A 26181-nucleotide genomic window follows, 5' to 3' on the forward strand; every position below is an offset into this window, starting at 1 on the left:
TAGAATCTTAAAGCCTGCATTACAACTTTACAGCAACAGCTAGTAACACTACACATGCATTTGGGTATCACTAATATGAACAGAGCCCGTGCATTTTCATATGGTGTTAAAGAATCCCTAAACCCTATTTGATATATATACAAAGATAAATACTGATACTGGCAATCTCTGTAACACAGGTTCTGTTTTCTAGCGTAGACAAGTTGTGTATTGCAGAAACCATATCTGAGACCATAGATGGGTAAAAGTGAGTTATCTCAGAACTGTTCCCAGGATGATTTCCTTGGGAATGGCAGCAGATTCTCCAGCCAACCCAAATGACCTAATGGCAGAGTAGCCTGCTTTTACTGGCTTGGCCAGGCTTATGCCACATTTTTAAAATAGCTAAACATTGGGAAATTCTTAAGTACCTTTTTAAAACAAATATGTGCTGTGGGAAAGAGCAATATCTGTCAGTGCAGCACACAAAAAACACAATCACTAAGAATCAGTGAATGATTCACCCCAATGGCACAGACAGCTGTAGCTTTAAACTTCCTTTGCCATTGGCAGTTCTTGCATCAAAGGTGGATGATCCACTCAAATAATCAGTGCTGTTTTCTCTGATGCACTCTAGTGGGAGTGTCATAATAGGAAGGGAACTTGTACATGGCAGACTACAAAGACACTGCTTGAGATACCCCTTCCATTGAAGTGCCACATCCTTTGCGGAGAATACTTAGTATCTGCACATTTCTACATCTCAACCCAGTCCTTGCCACAGGCTGGTTATAGGCTGCTTATAGATGTGCATGTTCACTTTCTAATTAGAATGCTCCAGTGTTGCCTCACTGCCAAGTGTATTAAGCCATTGCGCATTTTAAACTGGCTGCAGGGGTGCTTTATCTAAATCTCATTGAATGAGCTTTAGATAAAGCATCCTACGGCCATTTTGAAATGCTCCGGGGCTTAAGACACAAGATGGAGAATCATTTTAATTAGAGTGGCTGCCTGGGACCCGCTATAATTAAGATGCCTCTTCCCACTCCCCTAGCACATGGATAGGCAGCCATAAATACCTTCTCCTGGTGTGAGGAATTTCTTCCTCATGTACACAGCCTAAGATTTTGACTTTGAAAACCCAGATATGAATTGGTAAATCCATATACAGAACCATAATCTTAAAGATTTTCTTTTATTCTTTCAAACTAGTCTCTAAATATGGGAGCATAATATCTATTATCAGTGTGTGCACAACAAAAGAAAAATAGAATAGAATTCTAAAATGGGCAAAAAATAACTACCATCCATGCTAAGTGAAGGAAATGTATCTAGTTTTAGCATTTTAACAGTTTACTGATATGATATTTTCCTTTCATAAACTTGTACTGTATTGTACTATAACCTGCTAAGTAAGGGAGAAGAAAATTATCATATTCATACAACTTTGTAAATATTTTTAGGAGTTTAGATGAAATTCATCAAATGAGAAGATCACGTTCTCCAACCAGACACCATGATGCCTCCCGAAGTCCAGTTGATCGCAGGTCCAGAGACATGGATAGTCAGTATTTGTCGGATCAAGAAAGGTACAGTTTTCAACTTAAACTTATGAGCAAATTTAGAAGTGCTTTTGTATTTTTGGATAGTGTTTGAATAAAGTGTAGATTTGTGTTAACAGAGAAAAGTAGAGTAACAATCACCATGGTGAAGAACAATCATGATTTTGTGACTATATTAAACCAAGATGCACATTAAGAGAGAAGATGCTTATATCAGTATTGATTATTGGCTTAAAGAATGGTTCTTTTTTCAGTTACCTGCCCCTGTGTATGTTCTGTTGTTGGTGTGCATGCACTGTATGTACCCAAAACTGGAGGGTTTTTGCTAACAGTGCCAGTCTGATCTGTGCAAGTACTTACAGTGTCCTTTTTTACCATTCTATGGGCATAAGAGGTGGGGCAGGACCTGGTCCTTTCTGGCACTTTTGTCAGACAGGAAAGACAGTGCTCCCTTGTACTGCACTGGGCTAAGCAGCACTGCACTGAAAGCATAACCGACCTACTTTTTTCCATGTTGCATGTACCACATGAAAAAATATTGTGTAGAGGCTTTTCGGTGCGCAGCTTTTGCCATTCTCAGATTCCCACACACATGCAGTGATTCTAAGAACCACTATGAAAGTGCCAGTATGTTCAAAGGAGAAGATTTATTGTTCCTTTGTACTCTGTCACATGCTAAACTTTTCTGTGCCATTACCTGCTACACTTATATTTTGATAAGACCCTGAAGAGCTGTGTACCCATGGTCCTTTAATTAGCTGCCCTTTCTCATTCTTCCACTTATATGGAGGGTGCTTCTCTCTGTTTTGAAGAACCTGAAAGATAACAACTCTGAACATATGGGTTCTGGAAACTACCAGATACTCAATCCAGCTCCAAACATTACTTGTTTTCAAGGCTCCTGTTTTAGGCACCTTTGCTATGAAATATTACTCAAATCAAAGTAGGAGTGGCCTCTCATCTCCATCTTGATGTCAGAGAATCCTTATGTTGTAATTTGTAGAGGAAGGTTTTTACTCCAAGAAAGTCCTGGTCTCAAAGCAAAAAAAACAAATGACAGGTTCATGCTGGATCTCAGGAATTTAAACATTAGCCACCTGAGATTTACAATGGTCACTTTACAGGCCCTTCAGTATATCAGGGAAATTAGTTTCCAGCTCTCAATATGAAAATAACATTTTTCACATAGATATTCATGCAGCAAACAATTTTTTTCAAATTTGTTTACCACAACTGGTACCAACAAAGAATGCCAGCCAGCCAGACTTTCAGTACTACCAAAAATATTTTCAAAGCACTTGACAGTCATGGCTGACACTTTTATATCATCAAGGCAAGGTAATGTTTCCCTACATATTAGAAAGTTGTCAGCCTTTTATTTTCATAGAACTGAAATGCTCAGATGGTTTCTTTTGCTAATATACTGAGAGCTGATGCAGTTCAGTCAAGCACACTTAAAGTAGATATGTGTCTGTGCTCTATTTTATGACCTCACCAAAACATTAACACATGAAAATATACTAGCATGGTCAACTAGAGCAGGGGTTACCAACCCCTGGGCTGCGGCTCAGTGCCGGGCCACAGGAGGGCTGGCTGCTGGACCAGAAGTGACTGGATCGGCAAACTATGGACCGGTAAACTGCAGATTGGAAGTGACCGGCATACTGTGGGCCGGCAGCCAACCCTTTTTTATATAAAGTATAAAAAAGGGTTGGCCAGCAGCCAACCCTTTTTTATATTAAGTATAAAAAAGGGTTGGCTACCTGCCCGCAGCATGGTCACTGCTGGTTTGCAGTTTGCTGGTCTGCAGTCACTTCCGGTCCACGGTTTCCTGGTCTACAACATAAAAAGGTTGAGAACCCCTGAATTAGAGTCCATAAAAGTTTCCATGGCCTCCTTTAAAAACATTTCTGTCACTGATATTCAGGGCAGCACAATGGGGATGATTCCAATGCTGTACCATTAGTGCAGGTAACTGCTTTGAAGATGTGAAAAGATAGTACTGCAATGAGTTATGCAATATGGCAACCACCTCTCATGAGTCATACACAGTGTAATACACCTAGGGACAGGCACTCAAAGAAGGAAAAAGAATTACCGACAACACAAATGGAGTTCTTTGAGATATGTTACCCATGTGCATATTCCATTACTGGCTCTTCTCCATCTGGTTTAGATTCCTGCATGAAAATACTTGGGCTTAGTCCTCCCCTACCACTTACACACTTTAGAAAGTGCACAAGAATAAATACAGTGAATAGACAGTGGTAATAAAAAGATCTCATCTGAGGTACACTGGGCATGCATACGTTTAATGGGGTACACACAGAGTCAGCGCATTTCAAAGAACTCCAATTGTTCATTGGTAGATACCTTTTTTATTCTGTATGGATAATGAAAACAATTTTTATAGGGTAGAATAAGAGAAAAGGAGGAAAGCATAAATCATGGAGGAAAAGAGAATAAGAGAAAAGGAGGAAAGCATAAATCATCACTTTTGTTCCATACTGGATTCCAGTATGGACTGTCCATATTTGAGAGCAACTCATTGCTTGCTTGGAAAACATCATAATAAGAGCTTCTACAGTCTTGCAGTTGCTCCTAGTAAATTCAGGACAATTTAGTCTGAAGGCATGTGTGACAGGAATAAAACAAAAAAAATTCTGGAACATATTGTCCAGTTTTGAAGCAACATGGTAAGTTAATAACAAATGGCTTTTGCAGCTCTTTGAATACAGTTTTGTATATGATCTTGCCTTTTTTGTTTTTGAATGAAAGAGCTTTCATGTAGAGCTTAACAAGTTACAGTAAATGGTTTTAAATTCCCAAGTTGTTTTCCAACTTCAAAATTTCATATAGGCAAGAAATATATACAGAATTGTATGAGTTGGATTATACCATTCATTTTGTTTCTTAGAGGTGAATTGAAATGCTTTTAAAATATAATAAAATGAGACTTACAGTTAAGAATTACAGTATTTTCTACTGTATGCCTATAATTCAATTTATTCTTTATTGTCTGGTTGTCATCAAAAAGAATTCAAAATATTTTTAGTGAACATTTTCCTTAGAAAGTATGGTGGAAAAGAATGGACTTTAAAAGTGTTTCTTTTCACTAGATACTAATTTAGACAATTAACCATAAATAAAATTATCCCATGATCCAAACCAAAAATAATTTATGTAAACATTCACTATAATTTTTAATTATACTTGTATTTTCTGTCTTTCTGTTTGCATGGAAGGGCTTGGTGTGGGGGCCAGTAGCACTTTAATTTTTCTGGAGTGAAAATAACTAGAGTAGAGCTCAGACTACAGATCTATGCTAGGACTGAAATAATCAAAAGTTTTCAGTTTTCTGCCTTCTGCTTTTAGAAGGTGGCTTTTGTGCGGGATAAATGTAACATCTGGTAGGTATAAGTTTCTTATCCTGAATGGTTCCTGTGCTGCTGCTAGGAGCATCTTCTTCAGAGTTGCAGGTGCAAACATCTAATTTCTCCTCAGAACTATAAACACCTTTAGGTCAGGAAGCACAATACAGCACCCACTGGCTCCTTTTGTGCAGGGGTATCTAGTATAAAATCCTGCATACTTATTAGTGAATAATAGGAGTGTCTCTGGCTTGAGCCTTTTGTACTTGCTACTAAAGATCAAGGCTTTTGACATTAGCCTTTATTTGATGTCATCTTCAGATATGTTGTCATGAATCCCTTGTGTAAATCATATACCTGCTAGTATCAGTCTATATAACTCCTCAAGAAAGGTATGGATGTTCCATTTGAATTTTCCACTATCCCTATGCAATAAATTCTAGTTATTGGTTGTATCTGATTGTTTGGTTACAAGTTCACTAGTCCAGCTAAATCAATATTAAACTTGCCTTCTGAATAACACCCTTTATATCTTTATTTAACAGTCTTGGATATTGCTTTTAAAGTGTTATGAAGGAGACAACTGCAGACAATACTTTGCAGTTTTAGAAAGCTACATACCCTGGCCTTATAGTGACATGCCTACTGAAAGATTCATCTGAAAGATATTGTGACAGGTTTCCCAATGACCTAATTTTTCTGTTCTTTTTAATGTAAAAATATGGAAGAAATTAGAGTTTGGGAATCATCATCTTATTTTCATTGAGATATTTTATTCAATGGATTTGTTTCTAAATAAAATGTGGTTGTATCAGGATTTAATTGTTATCTTCTGTCTCCTTCAAAAATGTTTTTTTAGAGACATAGCCTTTTCTGTAAATGTTTCAAAATTTATGTACTATCAGTACTCTAAAAGTATATCAGCAGTCTACCTTTAGCTGCTTTTAAATTTGAGAAAACATAATTTTATTTCCTATTTATATTTTTATTTTATTTCACTATATGAAATGGCCATCTCCTGTAAATATTAACCAAGGATCTTATGAGTGTGGTTCTTATGGTTCTAGTCCTTCTGGTGTAACTGCTTGTTTCCAATAACTAAGCAGTAGATGGAACTGTTTGTTTATTGCACTTTGGTGACTGGTAATGAGTTCAACTCCTGCAAAAAGTGCAAGCTGTGATGCTTATGGGAGGAAGAAGAAAGTATTTTGTATTTATTGACAGTTTGGAAATCTGCACCAAAATACAAAATTGTTTTAATCTGAAATAATAAATAATTCTATTATTTCCCTATTTTAATAAAAACAGTTCAGTTCACCTTTAAAATATTTTGTTGCATCAAAATCAGGCCTGTAGTTCCAGACACAAAAATTAATCTTGCATGTGGATTACACGAAGAGTTTGAATTTCCCCAGTTTATAATATTACATAAATATTATTGTTGATAGTCATTCCCAAGATTTTTGAACCAATCTACCACTGTTCACATTCAGAATTTCTCATGAGGCACATTTCTTACCCAATGTAAAATTGGGGGCGGGAAGGGGTGCATTCTGCAGACCAGATATGGACACTGATCATAGTTTGTGGAGCACAGTTTGGGAATTACTGACATGTCAGTTTCTATAGTGAAATTTGTCATTTCATGACAGTATGAAGCATGAAAAAAATAGAACATTTTACCACTTTGCGTAATTTTTAAATCTTTTTTCTCTCTGTTACATGGTACTTCATATGATTTGTTGATTCTTTTTAAATGCCACATCTTCATGAAATTTAGCCTTACTTTTGATCTATAATAGTAAGGGATTTTTTGGGATCTGTCTTTGTGACTTGTGTTGTAGTGTATACACTATCAAGAATAAGCTAGCTGACATGCTTTTATCACAGGTATGTTTGCCAGAAACAGAAATGTGTAATAATTTACGGTGGCTATTTTGTTAGCTGTTACACATGGCTTTTGTAACATATAATTGTTTGCAATAACGGAATAGATGTCTGGACTATAAGACAGAAATGGTTAGAAAGGAAGGTATTTTTTTCAAGTAGCGAAAATGTATTTTAGAGGTGCACCGATAAAGATTTTCTTGACTGATATTGATTGCCGATTATTAACCAGTCATATTGGTCGATACTGATCCAATAACCAATTTACAGGAATGCAGCTGGGCAGTGTGGAGAGCAGCTCCCTACAGGTAAGTCTGTGGAGGGGAAGGGGTGTGGGGGTGACAGATTGAGGCCTCCATAGTGAGGGAGGGAGTGTTGCAGGGTCAGGGACTGGGGCTGGGGGCACTGACCAGCCAGGGTGCTGAATGGGACCTGGGGCTGAGGCAGGGAGTGGGATGGAGCTGTGGGCAGTTCGTCCAGGAGATCGGTGTCCCAGCACTTAAAAATGACAGCAGAGGTACTTGAACTAAAGCTCAATGAGCTTTTAAGTTCAAGTGCTGCTGCCACCATTTTTAAGGATGAGGATGCTTTTAACTGGAGCAGAGCTGAGCAAGGCAAGGCCAGATGTGGGCTGCTTACTGCAGGCTTGGGGCTCTCTGCTGTGCTGCCTTTGCCCCAGAAGCCCTGTGCACACATTGCCTTTGCCCCAGAAGCCCTGTGCACACATTGCCTTTCCAGCAGTCAGGGGCACAACTCACCACCCCCAATACTGCTTGGTGGGTAAGGACTGAGTGACCAGTACAGGGCTCATGGGGCAAAGGCAGCAGGGTAGAGAGCCCTGAGCCCACAGCGAGCAGCCCACATCTGCCCCATGCACAAATCGGGGGGGGGGGGCTCATGCCCCACCATGCCTCCCCTAGAGGGTGCGCGCAGTGGTGGGGAGCCACCCCCCGAACCCATACTACCTGGATGAGTCTTCTGCAGCTCTGTCCCGCTCTGTGCCCTGGCTCTGGGTCCCATTCACTGCCCTGGATGGGTAGTGCCCCCTACCTATGCCCCTGGCCCACTCAATCCTTCATTGTGGGGGCCTCAATCTGCCCCCCATGCCCCTTCCCTCCCCCACACCTCTTCCCCTCCACAGACGTGCAGGGAACTGCTCTCCATGCTACCCAGCTGTATTCCTAGCAACATGCATGCGTGTGGCCACACACATGCACGTGGCATCCGGGGGCCCCAGTGCCATAATTAATTATATTTATCTCTGAACATTATTGGCTACACCAACCAAAAAAAGCTGATGGCTGATAATGTAAGTTTCCCTTTTATCAGTGCCAATCTGACATGCAACTGATATATTGGTGCACCTCTAATGCATTTCTTTGGAGGACATATTATGAACAAGCTTTGATCAAAACCAGCATGAGAACAAATGTCAAAGTGAACAGGTTTCTTTTTCCCCAAAAGAATGAGGAGCTCCTTGTTTCACTGGATATAGCAAAGCATGAAAATAAATCAGTTTTCCCTCTTTTCCCTCTGTATACACTTTACTGTGTTCAAAAAATGGGTGTTGTGTCATTCCCTTTTCATGAATATATTTTAGTGTTTTAATAAATATTAGCTAGAAGAAACAGTAAATTGCTATTACAATACAATGTCAGATGATAAAGGATCCTGGCAGTCTTTTACCATTGAAAGCCCTTAAGTAACTCGCATTTTTTTTTTCTTTTAAAAAGAATTAGCTTTCATAGATACTCTCTTGCTCACATTTTTGAGATTCTGTAATTTGCCTTGGTTTGAACACTATTGAGCTAACAATCTCAGTGTCAGTTTCTAGTTTCCTTTTTATGTTTTCATATCATATGTTTGCATATCATCGGCATAACTCATATCACCTAATGCTTCATTTATATATCTGTTTCACTCACCATCCATCCTGTCTGTGCAGTGAGCTTCTTATGCTGCCCAGAGCAAAACGAGGAAGAAGTGCAGAGTGCCTACATACCACCAGGTAAATGGGAATTTGATAATGAGCACATACGGTCAATATCTATGTACTTTAAAGCCCATTTGTTTCCTTCAGTTGTATTCATGTTCAAGTAGGTAAAAGATAATATTTCCAGACATGTTAATCTGTTGATCATATATTCACTTTTTAAAACCTGACCAAAATTTGGACACATTAAATTTGGTCACTAGAATCAAAGCAGATGAAAGTATTGAAGTGTCTACAGTTACATCTGTATTTAAATAATCCAAACAATTTAGCAGCATATAGTTATGTGCTGGATTACCTGTCTAGTCATAAAAGACCTGATCTTCCAATGCATGGCAGACTTATTGTAGTATTATACTTTTTTTGTTATTTTTTTGTGTTTTTAATTTTTTTCTTGTTATTATTATGTATATAATATTAACATTAGTTTGGGTGTTTTTCAACAAACTTGATTATAATTTTTCAGAGCATATGACTAAATGAATAAGGATGACACATTATTACTTCACTTGGCAAGTCTAACAACTGCCCACCTTAAGGTTTGAATGTTGATTTGGAATCTGAGCATTCTGGGCCTTGCCACAGCTATTCCCAAACCCAGAGACTCCAATATAGAGATTTGAAACATGTCAAATTTTATTTGTGCTGAAGTACCCATTTTTCAAAAAGAAGAGACATAAGAACAGGTGCACCTGGACCCCAAATTAAATCTGTTTGAAAGGAGGAGGTGAAAACAGAATTTGGACCAACCCTCTAGGCAGTGAAACTCCCTGGCCTTAAAGTCCAGTGTATAAGTACAGGATCAATGCCTAAAATATATAATTAATTTGTAGTGCTTAATGAACCATTTTTTTTTCTCCCTTCAGGAAGTGAAATCTTTAGTTTTTGTATCTTCTTGAATTCCCATTCGGAGATGAAAAAAGCCTGTAATCAGAAAATATAGTCCTGTTAAGCCACACTAAAGTGTGATCAGAGTACACGGACAAATTATACAAAATACACAAGTTAGAAATTCCTGAAATTTCTCTTCACATTTTCCATTGGAATATTGAGTTTATTCTGAAGAAGACTAATAAAGAATGACTTGCTGCCATTTAGCAGACGATCCATTTTACTCTGTAATCATATAAGTCCTAACCTAAGAAGGTTAAAATTAGGGCTGTGTGAAGCTTTGGTAGCCGATTTGATTTGGAGGAGATTTGGCCTGATTTGGGGACCTAATTTCTGACTCTGAATTGAATCAGGAGACCAAGTAAGAGCTTTGAGTCAATTCGAAGCATCCAAATTGATTGAAAAAAGCTTCGGAAAAAGATTTGGCTGATTCAGAGTTTTGGCCATAGACTAAACGGGCAGCTGCCAGCTGTCTCCAGGTGGTAAGGTTGTTGGAGTTGGGGGAGGGAGGAAGGGAAGGGGCATGGAGGGGGGAGGGATTGGTGCTAGGGCTGGAGCTGGGACAAGCTGCCCAGCTGGGGTGGGTGGGGCACATTACTCGAGGAGGAGGATGTAGGGCACAGGATGCAGGCACGGCAGCGCTGGGACTGGGGGCTCTGCCTTACTGCCCCTTGCCCAGCTGGGGTGAGAGGGGTGGGATACGCGTGCAGCTCACCCAAGCCGGAAGGGGGCAAGTGGCAGCAGGCCATAGCCCCTGCATTCAGCACTGCTGTGCCTGCATCCCACACCCCCCGCGCCAGCTGGCAAGTGGCAGCAGGATAGAGCCCCCACTCCCAGTGCTAATGCAGGCACAGCAGTACTGGGAGTGGGGGCTATGCCCTGCTGCCACCCGGAGCAAGCCAAGCCTGCATCATCCCTCCCCCCCCCCCCGCACCAGCTGGGGGAAGCCCACAGTAGGGCACAGCCCCTGTGGCTCCCCCCACCAGGACAGAGGCCGGTACAGCCAGAGGAGCTGCAGGACAAGCCCCTGTGGCTGCACTTCCTGGCCCCATTCCCTTCCTGCCCAGCCTCCCAGCACTTAAAAAAAAAAGCCCTGTACTCACTGGCTGCAGAGTGGCGATTGGGGCCTCTGGGCGCTTGTGACAGAGCCCCCCCCCCCAGGCAGCAGCTGCCCCATAGTGTGGGTGCAGCACAGCTCAGTGGGGCACTGCATACTGCCCCAGAGGTGGGGCGGCCTCATCTGTCAGCTGGAGCTCCTGATTAGATTCCCCAGCTCTCTGGTTATTCCCTCAGCTCTTCCCGGGAGCATAGCCCTCAGATCTGTGCACTAGGTTTCAATAAGCTGCTGCTGTCAGCTGGGGAAATAGCCCAGAGCCACCACCATCACCAGCTGGCAGCAGCAGCCTGCTGTTATCTCACATCATCTGGGGTCCCACACTCCTCGGGAAGAGCTGGGGGAAAGATCGGGGAGCTGGGGAATCGAACTGGGAACTGGGGGAATGTTCAGAGACCTGAACATTCCCCCAGCTCGATTCCTCAGCCCCCAGTTTTATTCCCCAGCCCCTGGTTTGATTTGCCTGGGAGCTGGGGCAGCTCCACGTGTCGGCCAGAGACCAGCAGCACTCAGTCCCAGTGGCCCCAGCTCCAAGGCAGTGCATAGCGCCCTGCTGAGCTGCACTGCACCCATGCTGTGAGACAGATGCCGCATGGATGCCAGGCTGGGGTGGGGGAGCAATCCCTGCTGCCCCACACTGCCCCATAGTGCATGGGGGGGGGCTGTGCCATGAGTGCCCAGAGGCCCAAATTGCTGCTGCTGCAGCCAGTGAGTGCGTGGCTATTATTTTTATTTAGGTTTTTTTTTTGTTTTGTTTTGTTTTATGTGCTGGGACTAGGCTGGGGCCAGGCAGGGTAGCCATGGGGGCTTCTTTCTCCCACAGCTTCCCCTGCCCAGGGAGAGGCAGGCACAAGTAGAGGAACCACGGGAGAACCTGCAGCTGCTTGGCTGTGCCTGCCTCTTTCCAGCCGATACGAATCTCTCTGAATCAGTGCCAAATCTTCTGAAGCTGATTCAGCTGAATCAATTCAGGACAGTGATCCAAATCTCTGAGTCAAATCACTGTCCTCTGAATCAGCCAAATCCAAATTGAATACTTCCCTATTTGCACAGGCCTAGTTAAAATACTTTGATAGTCTGTTTTACTTGCTTTCTACTGTCCCTGGGATAAGAAATATTTGTGGCCACAGTGACCAACTGGGTCAGACAAATATTTAAGTTAAATCACAAAACTCATTGTACGTCTTACACACACACACACACACACACACACACACACACACACAGCAAAGGACCACTTTCAGAAGACCTTCACTGGCTTCACGCAAATAAGTAACAGTGGGCACATCTACATGAGATGCTACAGCACAGTGGCGACGCTCGTTGCTATGGCACCATAGCATCACCAGGCTTGAATTGTGACTGCTACGTTACTGCTCAGTAGCGTCTAAAAATAAGCGTGTGGTGATGGGACTGCACAGTAACGCTGGTTACTGCGTAGTCATTTAGTACTTGGTTAAGTATTTGTGTCAACACAGCAAGTGTAAACTAAAAGTTGGCAACATTTTTTTCATTTTTCCCCTAGTGTGGGTAGAAGTTGGATTCAGATATAAGCTCTGCAGTTTGGGCCCATCTTCAACAACACCCCCAAATAAAGAGCTTCATATAACATAGATTTCAGATCTGAACCATCCCTAGATTGGCAAGAGTGAAAATTTGGCAAAGTGTTGTAAAAGAAAGGTAGCCCAGCCTCCTAGACTAATCTCAGATTGTATTCCACATGCATATAAGAATCTGCAAAGCATTGAATTAGATAAATGTATAGCAGGAAAGGTCTAATGGTGCTTTATTTCTATATTTCCATCTCAAAATAAACTGGCTAATTCAGATCTATAATCCATGTCAAAATAAATTAGTTTTTGGGTCATCAAAGAAAAATCTCTTGCAAATCTCCCTTGTGATTTTGGGAGCTGTGAGACCTTTTCAGTTTATGTTTTATTTTTATAAGAAATTCCAGCCAATTAAGCACGACAACTTTTACACCTCTTTCTATGGGGACTTTAATAAGAGTTATAATTATTTTATATAAGCGGCTTTTTCAGTTAAAAACAAACAAACAATCTTTTCCAGTTAGTACAGGTAAAAGAATTAAAGACAAATTCTGTAAACTTTTCTATCAAAAAAAGTAATTATTAAGAATTGTTGTCAGCATTCTATTTAGATTTATCTTGGAAATTAATTTTGGGGGAAAAATAATCCTAAACATGACCTAGTCCAATGCAACTCTTCTGATCCCTTTCTTTCCCCTTTATACTTTTCTGCCCAGGAGGAACTACTGTGTTTCATTTTGCTCTTAACTAATTTGTCGGCAGGAGTTTTAAAAAGAGGGTCTAATAATAGAGAATTGAAGGGGGAAAATTAAGTCATGTTACACAGCATAAAACTTAGTAAGTGTTAATTAATTAATACTTAATAACGGCCTTAGCATCGATGCAGCTATTTAATTAAAATCCATTGAGTGTAAACTATTAGGCCTCTGGCAGACTTTGCATGCAAGGCATAATTAACCAGTTAATTACATCTTAAGTAGTATCTGGCTAAATGTTCAAGCAATTAATGGTGTGATAAAACAGGGAATAACCTACAAAATTTTTACACAAGATATGCACATGTGTGTGGCAAGGCAGAAGGCGCAGTTGTTGGGATCAGGGATCTAGTCCTGTGACTAAGGAAATTGTTGTTCTTAGCCCCCTTTCCTGACACGTAAATTTCTTCTGAACTGGCCCAGTGCTTTCATTTCCTTCTTCTAACCTGTCTTCTTTGAGCTCCCTCTTCTGCAGCTCCTTCTTCCTTTCTGAGTCTATCCTTATTGCTTTCCCTTCACAAGGTATCATGGTCTGTAAAAATGGCTGAGTTACAGATTTTAAAATTCTTACTTCATTCAGAAGTCTAACATAATTTGATGGATTTTGTCTGACCCCTTGTGTCAGTCTAACAACATTACCACATGCTTTCGCAGGTCCATAGTCTGCTGAAAAAATTGCAGTTCAAAAAAATTGAGAGAGCTATTATGTCAGAAAGGGAATGCACTGAATTAGGATCTTACTTCACTTGCCTTCATTATGTCTTGGTCTAGTTTTTGTTATTAATTCCTCACTGTCTTATTTGAGTACATTACACAGTCATTTGAAATGATGCTACTGTAAAAACAGAATGGGGCTTTAAAAGTGTATTTGATCTGTATGTTCATTTAAGAGCTCCATGCTCTGCAGTAATATAATGGAGTTCTTTGGAAGTGTCACAACAGATATCCATTTAACTACTTTTTGTTTCCTGATAAATGTATTTGGTTGAGAGTCCACCTGAGTCCAAACAGCTATTGGACTAGCATGGATAAGGCATGCCAGTGGCAAACTAGGGAGTGATAGGCTGGCACATCCCCAGCCTGGATGACTGATTAGGTACTTATTTAGAGCTAGATCAACTGAAGTGTAACTTCTGACACAAGTTCAGACTGGGGCTGAAAGTCATTCTTCTTGAACCATATCAAGATGCCTTAATTTCCCTGACAGAAAACCTCAAAATCTACTTGTAAAATACAGTTAAAGTGCTACCAATGTGCCCCAATGTCACTTCAAAGTAAAATGGTCCAAGCTGCAGAATCCAGATCCAGAATTGGAAACCCACAAAATATGAAGTGTTCAAGTCCAAAGATATGATTCACCTTAACATAATTACAAGGGACAGCCTTATAATGTGTATCTGACTGTAAATCTCAGTTGGAGTCAAGAGATGCTTAGGAAGGACTGTATCTGCAGCTCGGAAGGGCTGCAAGGATGTCTGTTCCCCTTTCAACTTTGTCAAAGTCCTGCTTCTGTGAATTGTATAGACGTTAATCAGAATTTGGGTGTTAATCCAAGTTAGCTACACTTATGTGGGCCATATTGTAAGTTAAGTAGTCATTCTCTGTCTATACATTTTCCCTGTAACTTCATTTGGCTAGGATGCTTTACTCTCCAAGTTCTAGATGAGATTATAATACAAAGAGCTGTCACATAGCACCCAAAAATTCTCTATTATGCTGATTAATAAAGGAGTTGTTATACTTTTAAATTAAATTAACTCACCATTATTGATATTGTTTCAATTAACAAGTGTCCCTGAATCTAGTATGAAACCTCTAAGGGACTTTAATAAGTTGGAGTTTTTAATACTAATACAACTCAAATTGAGTTGTGATACTCTGTGCAGAAGTTTTTTTTAGTAAGTTTTTTATTCATTGTATATTTAAGTAGTAGAGATAATTACACTATAAAAGTAAATTAAAGTAAAGCAGGTTCTCACCGGAAAATAAACAATAAGTTAAATACAAACTAAACACTTTACAACAACATTTTTGAGAAGTTATCATAAAAGCTGTAAAGTATTTTAATTTGGGGAGAATTTCTGACCTATTATGATTCTGTAAGTTAACTAAATTGGGATGAATAAAAGTAGAATCCTGAAATTACATGTATTGATTACTAAAATTTAACTTGGGAGGGCAGGCAGGGAAGGAGGGGAGATACCTTGGGAAACCTGTGCTTCATAGGTATTCAATCTTGCTATAATATTATGCATTATACTTAATTTAAATTCTAGTCAACATTATTTTATCTTCCCTTTATTTTTGTTTCTGGCATGTTCTCCCTGCCCCTATTCTCCCCCATTCAAGAAATTCTGTTAGGCACTATAAAACACTACCACCCAGGATGCCTTTACTAAAGAATGGTACTCATTGGAATATTTACAGGTAAGAAGTATTTTAGAGTGCCCTTTAAGTAGTCACTCAAATTATTAAAAAAGAAAATAATTTTTAAAATGAATTAGTGATACTGTCCATATAACTTAAGTAATTGAACTAAAACATATACTCTTAAAATAATGTTGATAGTTATCTAAATTAACCTGTACATAAGTAATGTATAGCCCTTGTGTTGGTGAAGTCCTTCTATCCTGAAGCTTTACTTAAAAGATCAGTTTTGGGGTTGTGTAGGATTACAGTTTTGTTCTCTTATACCCTCATTTCTGGTTTTGTGGTTGTGTGTGATTCTGATTGTGTGAACTTTCTTTTTATTTTATTTTATTTATATTTCATTTTAAATTATTTTAATTTATAAAGCTCAACTCTGCCTGCATATGCTAAGACCAAATCGGTGATTAGACAGGATATTTCTCTCCTTCGTGATTGCCTTAACTCACGAATACCGAAATTTACAGATGATTCATTGATTAGGTAAGAAACTGACTAGAAGTGCCCCTTCCTGTTAAGTATGTAATGTGGCTTTCCAGGTTGATGTCATTATAAATTGCTTTCACCTAAGATGTGCTGTATCCCATCCTTTTGTGTTGGTGTAGATTTATTCCTAGTAATAAAAGCTGGATGTATTATTTTAGTACTTCCTGTTCCACTTTCTCATAAATAGGTATTGTTTAGTCTCATTTTATGGTCTTAACTACTTCAGATTCTTATGCAGATAATTTCAAGCATAATCTTTTGTTTCTTTTATTTTAACAAATCTTCACACTGTCATCCAGTTGGCTCTCTTACATCTTTATTAATTAAATCATTGTGATTCTACATTTTGTGTAAAAATAACATTATTTTATGATTTAATATCTAACATTGTATTCCTTTCTTTGTTTTCTTTTTCTTTCTCTTCTACCATTGGATGCAATGCACTGGCACTAGTGAACTACAGCCCTCCCTTGACAGGGCTAGGAGTGCTAGTACCAACTGCTTGAGACCAGACACTAGTTTGCATTCACCAGAACGAGAAAGGTATAAAATAAAGACTTATGAATTTCTTATCATCTGTGCTGGTGATCTTTATCCATTTTGTTTTCCTCCATATGAGCCTTCTACATGTTTGTACAATCATGTCTGCTTTGGTATTTGAAGACATTTTTGACCCTGTACTCATAGATGTCATGCAAATTGTGTGATGTGGTTTATAACCGCTTCTGGTTTCTTTTCCCTTTTTTAGTTCAAGTTGATGTCATTGTTTTAAAAAGTCCTCAGTATGCTGATAATAGCATTGCAGTGTTATGTGAAGTACTTTGGACAAGCACCACAATATTGTTAATTCCCATTATCATCTGCTAAAATTTATTACATTTATTTCTTACCCACTCTGCAGACTGCAAATGAGATGGTGACACATTTTGCAAATTATATGAATTAAGAGACAAATCCTGACACTAAACTCTCATTTTTCAAATCTGAATTTTAATTTATTTAACTATATATATATATTAATTTTCACAAGCCAACGAACCAAGCTTTATCATTTTCTAAATCTAATCTTCTGCATCAATTGTTGAGTTTGCTTAAATTACAAGGCAAAGCAATCTAATAATTTTTTTCACAATATGATACTATATATAGGTTTCTATAAGCTATAAGAAGATATCTGAGAAATTTAAATGAAATATAGTTGCATTTGCTGTGATGAACAGAAACATTTATAGGTGCCTTCTGAACTTCAGCTTTGGAGCTAGTTTCATAAAAAATCAGAGGTGAACCAAATACATGCATTTTGTAATTTGATGTGATTATGTCTTCATAGGGTTTTTAAAAATATTTGTAGTTTGTTTGGTAATAAATCTTGCAATTTTAATGTGAAATCCTAGCTCTATTGAAGTTAATGACAAAACACCCATTAGGTTTAGTAGAACCAAGATGTCATCCAGGAGGCACATACTCAATTAATATGCAGAATAGTAATATAAAGTTGCTCCTCAGTCAGCCTACAAAATATGGTTGTTAAAACAAACAACGCATTCAGCATTGCCCTTCTAAAGTGACTATGATTTTTTGCTGATTTATCTTTGAGATTTTAATTTTTTTGCTTTCTTCTCTTAAAAAAGCAGAATTGAATTCTTAGTTTCTATATCCTACCAAAAATTAATGTAAATCACTGTGCCTTCAGTAGAACACAGTCAGCTTTTACTATTTGTAGCTCTGCTCCAGGATGATAATTTCTACTGCAGATATGCTTATTAAAGGAAGTTATAGAGCCATGACTGTCAATCTGTATTAGGGGTGCACCGATACAGATTTTTTGGGCCGTTACCGATGGCCAGTTTTTAAGGAGCCACATCGACTGATACCAGTCCGGTTTTGATATGCAGCCAGATGGCTTAGAGAGCAGCGTTGGGCTGGTAAGTCTAGTATGGGGGAAGGGGCATGGGGGTGCAGATTGAGGCCCCCATGGTGAGGAAGGGAGTGGAGCTGGGGCAGGCACTGCCCAGCCGGAGTGGGGCAGGGCATAGGATGTAGCTTCAAGTGGCTTGTCACTGTGTGAGCCCCCGGATCTGCATGTGGGGCAGGGCAGGTTGTCGCTGTGGGCTGAGGCCGGGGGGCTGCTTTGGGCTCTTCCCAGCAGGGGGCTGGGCCAGGTTGCACTCAGGACAGGCAGCAGTGGCACTGGGATGGGGCTGAGGGGGCTGCAGCAATCCCAAAATTCACCATAGCTCCCTGTAACTCCCATCCAGTGCTACCTCTGCCCACCCCAAATGCAGCCCTGCCCAGCCCCCCACCAGGAAGAGTCTGGCGCAGCCGCTGGCTGCAGCCTGCAATGAAAGCCTGCCCCACCTCATGTGCATATCTGGGGGCACACGCCCCCCCCCCCATACCCTCCTGGGGTGCACACAGTGGTGGGAGCCACCACTCCCCCTCCTTGCACCCTCCTGACAAGCTGCTCACAGCTCTGTCCCGCACCCTGACCTGCCTTGGCTGGGCAGTGCCTTTCCCTTCCCCACTTGATCTGCCTTGATCTGCCTCCACCACCCGCCTTTCCCCACAACAGGCTTATTATAGCACGACTTATAGCCAGATGCTGCTCTCCAAGCCGCTGGGCTGTGCTCCTGACTGCGTGCATGCTGAGGCTGTATGCATGCATGGATAATTTATCAGCCACATCAGGCAAAAAAAAGCCGATTTCTGATGCTGTCAAATTTTTCTGTATCGGTGCCGATCCGATATTGGACCAGTGTATCAACCAGTGTGCCTCTAATCCATATCCAAGGCCTGATCTATTAAATATGAACTTCCTTTTATTTTTTTTGTATGTTCGACAAAATACTCTGAATAATTGCTACTTAAACTCTACTTGTCATTTTAAAAACTTGGAGAAATGTATAGTTTCTAAGCAGTAAAGCAGTTTTTTTGAGGAAAAAAATCTGAGCTGAAGCTAAATGTAGCTTGAGAGCTATCTAGAAACATGGTATTTCCAAGATTCTTTTCCATCTTAGATGCGAGTAGAAGCTATCACAGTTGTGCTGATCTTTTCTTATGGAAAAAATGTATGTACTGATCTTTTTAGGCTTATCAATAAGCTCTATCACTGTTTAACATTAGATTTTGTTGACTCATCCATGGTCTTTAGATAAGATAATATTGTACCACTGTGGAGTGGTAGAGAGATGGTCAGACATGCTAGTCTGAAGTCAAGCACAAGGTCCTTTTCTTGTATATTTGGTTTCCTCTCTGTTTTAAACTCTTAGTTTTAAATATTTTCTTTTTCTACGTCTACATTTGTCTGCTCTGTGCATTGGGGCAGACTTGATTAATCAAGCTGAGGCGCCCACTGCTGTGTCGCATGTGTTTGTATAAATGACGAACTGTGCGTCAGTGCTGAGAAAATGGCAATGGTGTGCTTTTGAACTACAACACCTTTGATGCTCTAAGTTTCCACCCTGTTCCACCCTCTGGAGTGGCACTGTTCCTCTCTCTGGAAGTTCCAGGAGTAGTGGTAGGCAGTTGAGCGTAGTTGGGCACCTTCTTGTGGGATTACAGTAAGATTCCATTTTATTATCTCTTCTTCAAAGTGTATGTGACACTTTTGTGATGGATAATGAAGTAATGTGGGCTGCATGACTCCAGTGTATCTGTATTGACATTCAGTTGATTTGATCAGCCCAAGCTCCTGCTTGTTCTTTCAGTATCTGTTTTAATTTAGAATAGCACAAACATGCATATTTTGTTTTGGAGAAAGTGGATATTAGGGGAATTTCAGCCCCTACCCCCCCCCCCCGCTTACTTAATACATTTGTCCATATTTCATCCAAGAGATTGGCTATATTATATTGTTAGCAGTTGCAGTTGTTGTAGCTGTTAGCTATATTATATTGTGTGCAGTTGTATTATTTTTCTTATTTTCGTTGGTGGATTTTTTCAATATATAATTGTAAGATTTTATTCAACAGGAAATAAATGCTTAAAATGGTTATTTTTTGAACATCTGGTCTCAGTATCTAAATAGCATTCTCTGTTTATGGGAAAGATGTACAAAGAAAGAATCCCAAACATGGTTGCCATATTTTTCTTTCATTGGAATCATAACTATATTTATACATGTAAAGCTATGCTGTGGCTCCCTTTTGTCTCAGAAAATATAAAGAAAATGAAGTGTGAAATGATATTAAAAATGGCTGTGCATTGGTTTTTAGCTAAATGCTGTTGGTTTTGTTTAGTTAACTAGCAATAAAATGCTTTGTTTGCCGGTTAACGTTTTATAGCAGACAACCCTGTTTTCAACGCTCTTTCTAGTATTGTATTTACCATTTAGAATGATAATCAGGCATTTTTACTTCGTGATAGAAGACAAATGAAAAACATAGTTGAGATATACTAATGTTTGTGTAGCATTAGGAGAGCTTTTATCTTCTGTGTTTTAGAGAATTTTTTTTTCCAGCATATACAAAGTTTTATGCAGAAGTTAATTTATTTAGATATTGCACCTTGGTTGTTCTTTGAGCATCTGGCTATTGCATCTGTATTATTTACTCTTAACATCAATGAATTTTACTCTTTTGTGGAATGCTGGCACTGGTGATCTGACTTGGCTTTCTATTAAAGGTATCATTGAATGCTTTCCTCTGCTACTGTATTCAGCAATGAATGTATATAAAATGGAATCAGGGTGTTACTGAACAAGCTTAACAAATTTCCCTACTACTAAGACTGTTTAGTGCAGTTCCTGGGTGGTGTTTGTTGTGAAAGAAGATATTGAAAAGTACATTGTGATTAATTGACTTTCAGAGGCGACTTTGTTTAAATAGTTTTGTATGTCTATACCACTAAGTTAGGGTGCTGTATTGCTGTGTGTTGACTACTCCCAAACCAGAAGGATGGTAGCTGTTTGTGTAGAAGTATAGAAGAGCTATTAAGTTTTCAGCATAATATAAATCAGGGTGTGAAACTCATCTGGCCCATGGGCCAGATGTATGGTGAGTGGTTGGCTTCACAGGATGGATTGGGCCTATGAATACCCTACCTCCTCCCTCGCCAAATGCTGGATGCAGCACCTGCAGTGCTCGCTCTGGCAAGATCAGAACATAGGCAGCAAGTGGGACCTGTTCTAGCTGTTCTGTGTAGGTCCCATACTGATTGGAGCAGGCACCATGTTTGGCACAGTCCTCGCCTGGCTAGAGTAGGTGGCAGATCCAGCATTCAGGGGACCCATGGAGCCCCCAACCCAGAGTGCATAAATCTAGTGCCCACTCTGGCCATCCTGCAACTGCACTGCTTGCAAAAATCACTTAATGTAATTGGTACAAATAGATATTAGAGAGGTTGGAACTGTTGTTTCTTCTCCCTTTACTAGGGCCCTATCCTGCTTCAGGTTAAAAAAAATGTAATTTGCCTATAAGTAAATGAGAAAAAGAAAAATATATATATTAGGAAATTGACTGTGTTTATACTGCATGATTTTTAGAGTTCTGGCTTTAATGTGGTAATTTGGATTTCAAGTAGTTGCAAAGTAATGTAATATTTGTTACTAATAGGTGCGTACTGCACTGTAGTTTTTTTTCCCCTTTGTTTAAACCAAATTGGAAGATAGTAGTTTTGCATGTTTGCCTGTGTTGTAATGTTGTACATGCCTCGTACAGTAGAAAAAGTTCTGCACCATTTGAAGTTAATGAAAAAGAGCATGTTATCAAAGTTCACACTGCATGATCAAAATTAATTATATTAAAACATTTAATGTTTATAAAGAATATCAGCATATTAAGGGCTTTGACTGAGTGCACTGATGCATTAACATTTTCTTTAACTCTTGCTGTGGTGAGAAAAATTAGCTACTAACAACTTATTTCCTTTTGAAACTTTTATGAAAGATCTACCTAAATGTGCAAAGGATGCTCAATCTCCCTGAAAGCTTTATTTGCATGTTCCATAAATGAACCCTATTCCTTAATAAATGGACTGGAAGTTTGCCTCAGAAAGTAAAGTAATAGATAGTTGTGGATATTTTTGTAGCAAAAAAGACATCCTTCGATTTTTTTTTTTTAATGAATTCGCCTGTTTTCACAACTAAATAAACAATATTACTGTAGGTTTATACTATATTATTCGTTTATTATTCTAAATTAATTATATTTTGTAAAGAAAAATATTCCATGAAAATATCGGTGCTCCTTATGCCACTTATTTCTGAATATTTTTCTTTAGTATTTATTTTTCATAACAATGAAAAAGTGCCTGGTCGTTATTAGAGTACAGCAGAATGACCATAAAAAGTGAAACTAGATTGCACATATTTTTCTCGAAAGTGCCCAAATTACTGTAACTAATTTCTATTTACCAAAATGTAAAAATCATATAAATATGATATATAAATATGATATCATATAAATATCATATTATCTTTCACTTAACTGTCAAAGAAATATAACAAAGTTAAAATTAACAGGAAAAATAATGGCTAATACTTACACTTCTCAAAAGGATCATAGAATTACAGGGTGGGAAAGGACATCAAAAGTCATCTAGTCCAACCCCAGTAATTATGTTTCATGAGAATTGTACATATCTGTGAGGGCTTCCTACCCACAGTCCTAGTAGCATTTTCAGGGATAAGTTGACCTGAATCAAGTGAATCCCATCATTTCTTCCTGTGTCAGCTTTGCTAAAAAAGTGAATTAGGAAGAAATCAATATTTCAAAAAATGAGCTCTGTTTCTGGAAAAGCAATTACCCAGAAAAGATTGAATGCTTGGTGCTGCAAGCTCTGCTCCTAGAAAATAAAGTCAATAGTGGGAATGCAGTGTGAAGAACACGCACTAAAGAATATTGTATCTTTGGTCCCTGGCACATGTTACATGTATTTGTAATTAACTAGTTAGTTGTTAGTAAATTTAGACATGATACATGTAATTATTGCATGATAAAAATGGCCAGCTAACCATAAAAATGACCAACCAGCCACCAACAAAAATGTAGAACATTATTGTAGCTGACTTCTATAGGTGTGCTGGGGGTTCCTCCTTTCCAGGTGGAGTACCTTACATTTATCTTTATTAAATTGCATCCTATTTCTCTCTGCCCATTGATCCAACCTGTCCAGGTCAGCCTGAATCTGCTCCCTGCCCTCCGGTGTACTAACTTTACCCCATAACTTGGTATTATCAGCGAACTTGGAGAGGGTGCTCTTCAAGCCCTCGTCTGAATCGCTGATGAATATATTGAATAATATCAGTCCGAGGACCGAACCCTGCGGGACCCCACTGCCCACCTCCCTCCAGGCAGAGAAGGAACCATCCACCACCACTCTCTGGGTGGTGGTTTATATTATGTGAAGCATGTATTAGCAAAAGCATGCATCAGTAAAAACATTTGATTGTCAGTAAAAAGTTTGCAGATTTGTCAGCTAGATTTTTGGGGGGAGTTGGCAATCCTGTCCGCTCCCCACCCCTCCACCCCTATTCCCTTACACACTGAGCAAAGTGAGAGAAATCTCTCCCTGGGAATAGAGCAGGGTGCTAAGGATTCCCTCTCCCCATGCTGAGCAAAGCACAGAGTATGTTGTGGTGGAGAATTACCCCCCTGGCATGGAGCTAGGCACATGGAGAAACCCTTGCCCTGCTTGGAGCAAGGGCCAAGGATTCCACCCTCTTGCTGCATTTAGCGAGACCTCTCCCACACACCCTATGCTTTGCTCAGTGCAAGGAGGAAGGAGTGAATCTGTAGCCCTTGCTCTGCACAGTGCACCCGGTATGCCTTGCTCTGTGCTGGCCAGGTAATTTTCCCCCACCTGACTAAACCCTGTGCTTTGCTCAGTGCCAGAGAGAGATTTGGTATACTTTGTTTGGTACTGGAGAGGGTCTTTTCCCCCTTCCCAGTTTTGCCCAGCTTTGTCCAGTGCTGAGAAAGGGCATCTTTGGCCAGTCTGCCTCTGTGAAGGACAGGGATTTCTTCCCCCAGCAACCTCCTTACCCAGCTCCTGGGACCTAGCATCCTTTCACTTCTACAGTTGTGCTGCTGACCAACATGGAGCTTAAAGAGTTCCCCAGCTGGCCAGTAGGGGTAGCACAAGCCACATTTCCCCCCTCTGGACAGTTGGTCTTTGCATGTGAAGTTGTGCATATGGTGCAGTGTTTTTATGGCATAAAAAGGCCATGGAATGATTGAAATAACACCTGCCAGGGACCTTTGAAATACACAGTGTCCTCCATAAATGCAGAACCAAACGTGCACAACTGCTGTATGTTGGAAGCTATTGACTACTTAGAGCCTTTAAACTGCAGATTGAATAGGGGTCTCTAAAAGCTGAGGCATGGAGCAGATGTCTACATAGTCATTACTTAAGATGAGCTCTATGAGAAGGTAATTTTATGCCTTTCAGTTTTTTGTGTAATTTAAAATCATATTTTTTTTACTCTAAATATATTGGTTAATGAAAAGAGTTAAAGGAGAAAAAATCTATTACTTACTTAACAGTAAATAACTGCCATTCAATCCTGAAAAGCGCTTCTGGTTTAGAACTGTCACATGTTGTATGAATGACAAGTTTTGAGATTTGGGCCTATTTCAAATACAGTTAGAACATTTACTTCATTCTATGATTATGCAGGAAGATTTTAATTATTTGCTCTGCTGTATAGAAAAAATGCCACAAGTGACATAAGAAAGGTATATCCACATTTAAAAAAAATATTAGAAACAAACATTTTTAAATTAAAAAAATTACTATTGTGACTTTGTGGGGTATTTTTCCAGTCTTAGTTCCCATATCTACTTTAATTTTATCACAAACTAAATGTCCTGTTTTTTTTTTCCTGTTCTATTGAATGGGCAAACAGGGGTAGATGGTCCCCCTCCCTAGAGAGGAGACGACCTACTAGTCCCAGGATTCATATCCAGCATGCATCTCCGGAGGATGACAGGTACTAGTCAACTCCTCCTAATTGAAAAGTGGTTTACTGCATCCTGCACTTTCAGAGAAGTATATTAAACAACATTTAATAAAGCTTAATGTTGAGAATTCCAAAATAAAGTACCAGCTCACATTTCATCTCTGCATTTTGTTGAGTTTTTATAAAGCATCAAGGGATTTATGTCCAAGCAAATATTATAATTGTTTGAACATTCCAAGTTTCAGCTTCTAAAAGAAGTTGTCTGGAAATAATAATTTCATATTAGTAGACTCTGCATTTGGTTTTTCTCTTGTTTTATAAATGTAGATTTCCTCCCAACCCCCCCTCATGGTGCTTTATAAAATATTAATACATGTCACAGAGCCTGGACGATAATTATCTTTTGTTTTCATTTAGATGTCCGTTGCTCAACAAACTGCTTATGAGAAAAAAAAACCTGGTTCATGAAAAGAGAGATTTTTAGTACATATTAATTGGTACATATTATAATTGGCACTGTTAGTAAATTCTTTCCTAAAGTAATATTATTCACAGGTTATCCACTTTATATGCTGATTTGCCGAATGTGATAAATGTAAGAACCTTCCATTGTTTTCCTTTCTTGTATTTTTCTTATTTAAATCAGTTTTGAGTGCTATTTTTTTTGTAATATTAACATTTTTCTCCTGTCTTGTCTTATTTTTCTGCTATATCCACTCTTAATTAAAGCAGACAGATATTAATTCAGCACTTATACTGTAATGCACAAGTAAGATTTAATTTCTACGCCTTTAAACCACTGTAAATTATTAAAAAAATAATTCAATTCTTATTTTTTTAAATTGTGTGTGAAAACTCTTATGGGGTTTAAACTGTCACAACTCTCACAATGAAAGATGCAATTCAGTTACTTTAGTGCTGTTATTCTCTTTCTGCTTAAGTGTACCAACTGTAGTTACATTTGCACCAAAATCTGTCTTGCCTTGCCTTGCCTTTTCTTGTATTAGGTTTATTGTCACCAGCTTCACTGAAGGCAATATCAAGTCTATAGGATTATCTGGATTGTATTTCCTTTTGCACAAGTAAAATTCAGTGTTTTTACTTATAAAATAAAATTTATTAAGCAATTACTCCACAACTAGTTTACAGTTACTGAACACCTGAAAATTTTGATAATCATAAAATTAGGCCCAATATAATCTATTATTATTAATACTACTACTACTACTAATAATAATAATTGGTATTTCTATAGGGAAACTAT

The 26181-nt window shown here is 39.1% G+C and overlaps 1 protein-coding gene across 36 annotated transcripts in view; it reads left to right on the forward strand.

The window, feature by feature from the left end:
• The window catches only part of RIMS1 (regulating synaptic membrane exocytosis 1), a 574877-nt gene that overhangs the window by 360989 nt on the left and 187707 nt on the right, over positions 1-26181 (forward strand). For 12 of the 36 annotated variants that reach the window (XM_059731020.1, XM_059731066.1, XM_059731031.1 and 9 more), the window contains exons 16-18: positions 1443-1568; positions 8745-8807; positions 16469-16558. In XM_059731020.1, the coding sequence (XP_059587003.1) occupies positions 1443-1568; positions 8745-8807; positions 16469-16558 (279 nt within the window). Of the gene's footprint in view, positions 1-1442; positions 1569-8744; positions 8808-15451; positions 15530-15898; positions 16013-16468; positions 16559-24863; positions 24948-26181 lie in introns of all 36 variants that reach the window. The other 24 variants (XM_059730979.1, XM_059731060.1, XM_059731062.1 and 21 more) reach the window with 7 other exon arrangements.

Source organism: Alligator mississippiensis, chromosome 1 (assembly GCF_030867095.1).
Source record: "Alligator mississippiensis isolate rAllMis1 chromosome 1, rAllMis1, whole genome shotgun sequence".
Taxonomy (NCBI): Eukaryota; Metazoa; Chordata; order Crocodylia; family Alligatoridae; genus Alligator; species Alligator mississippiensis.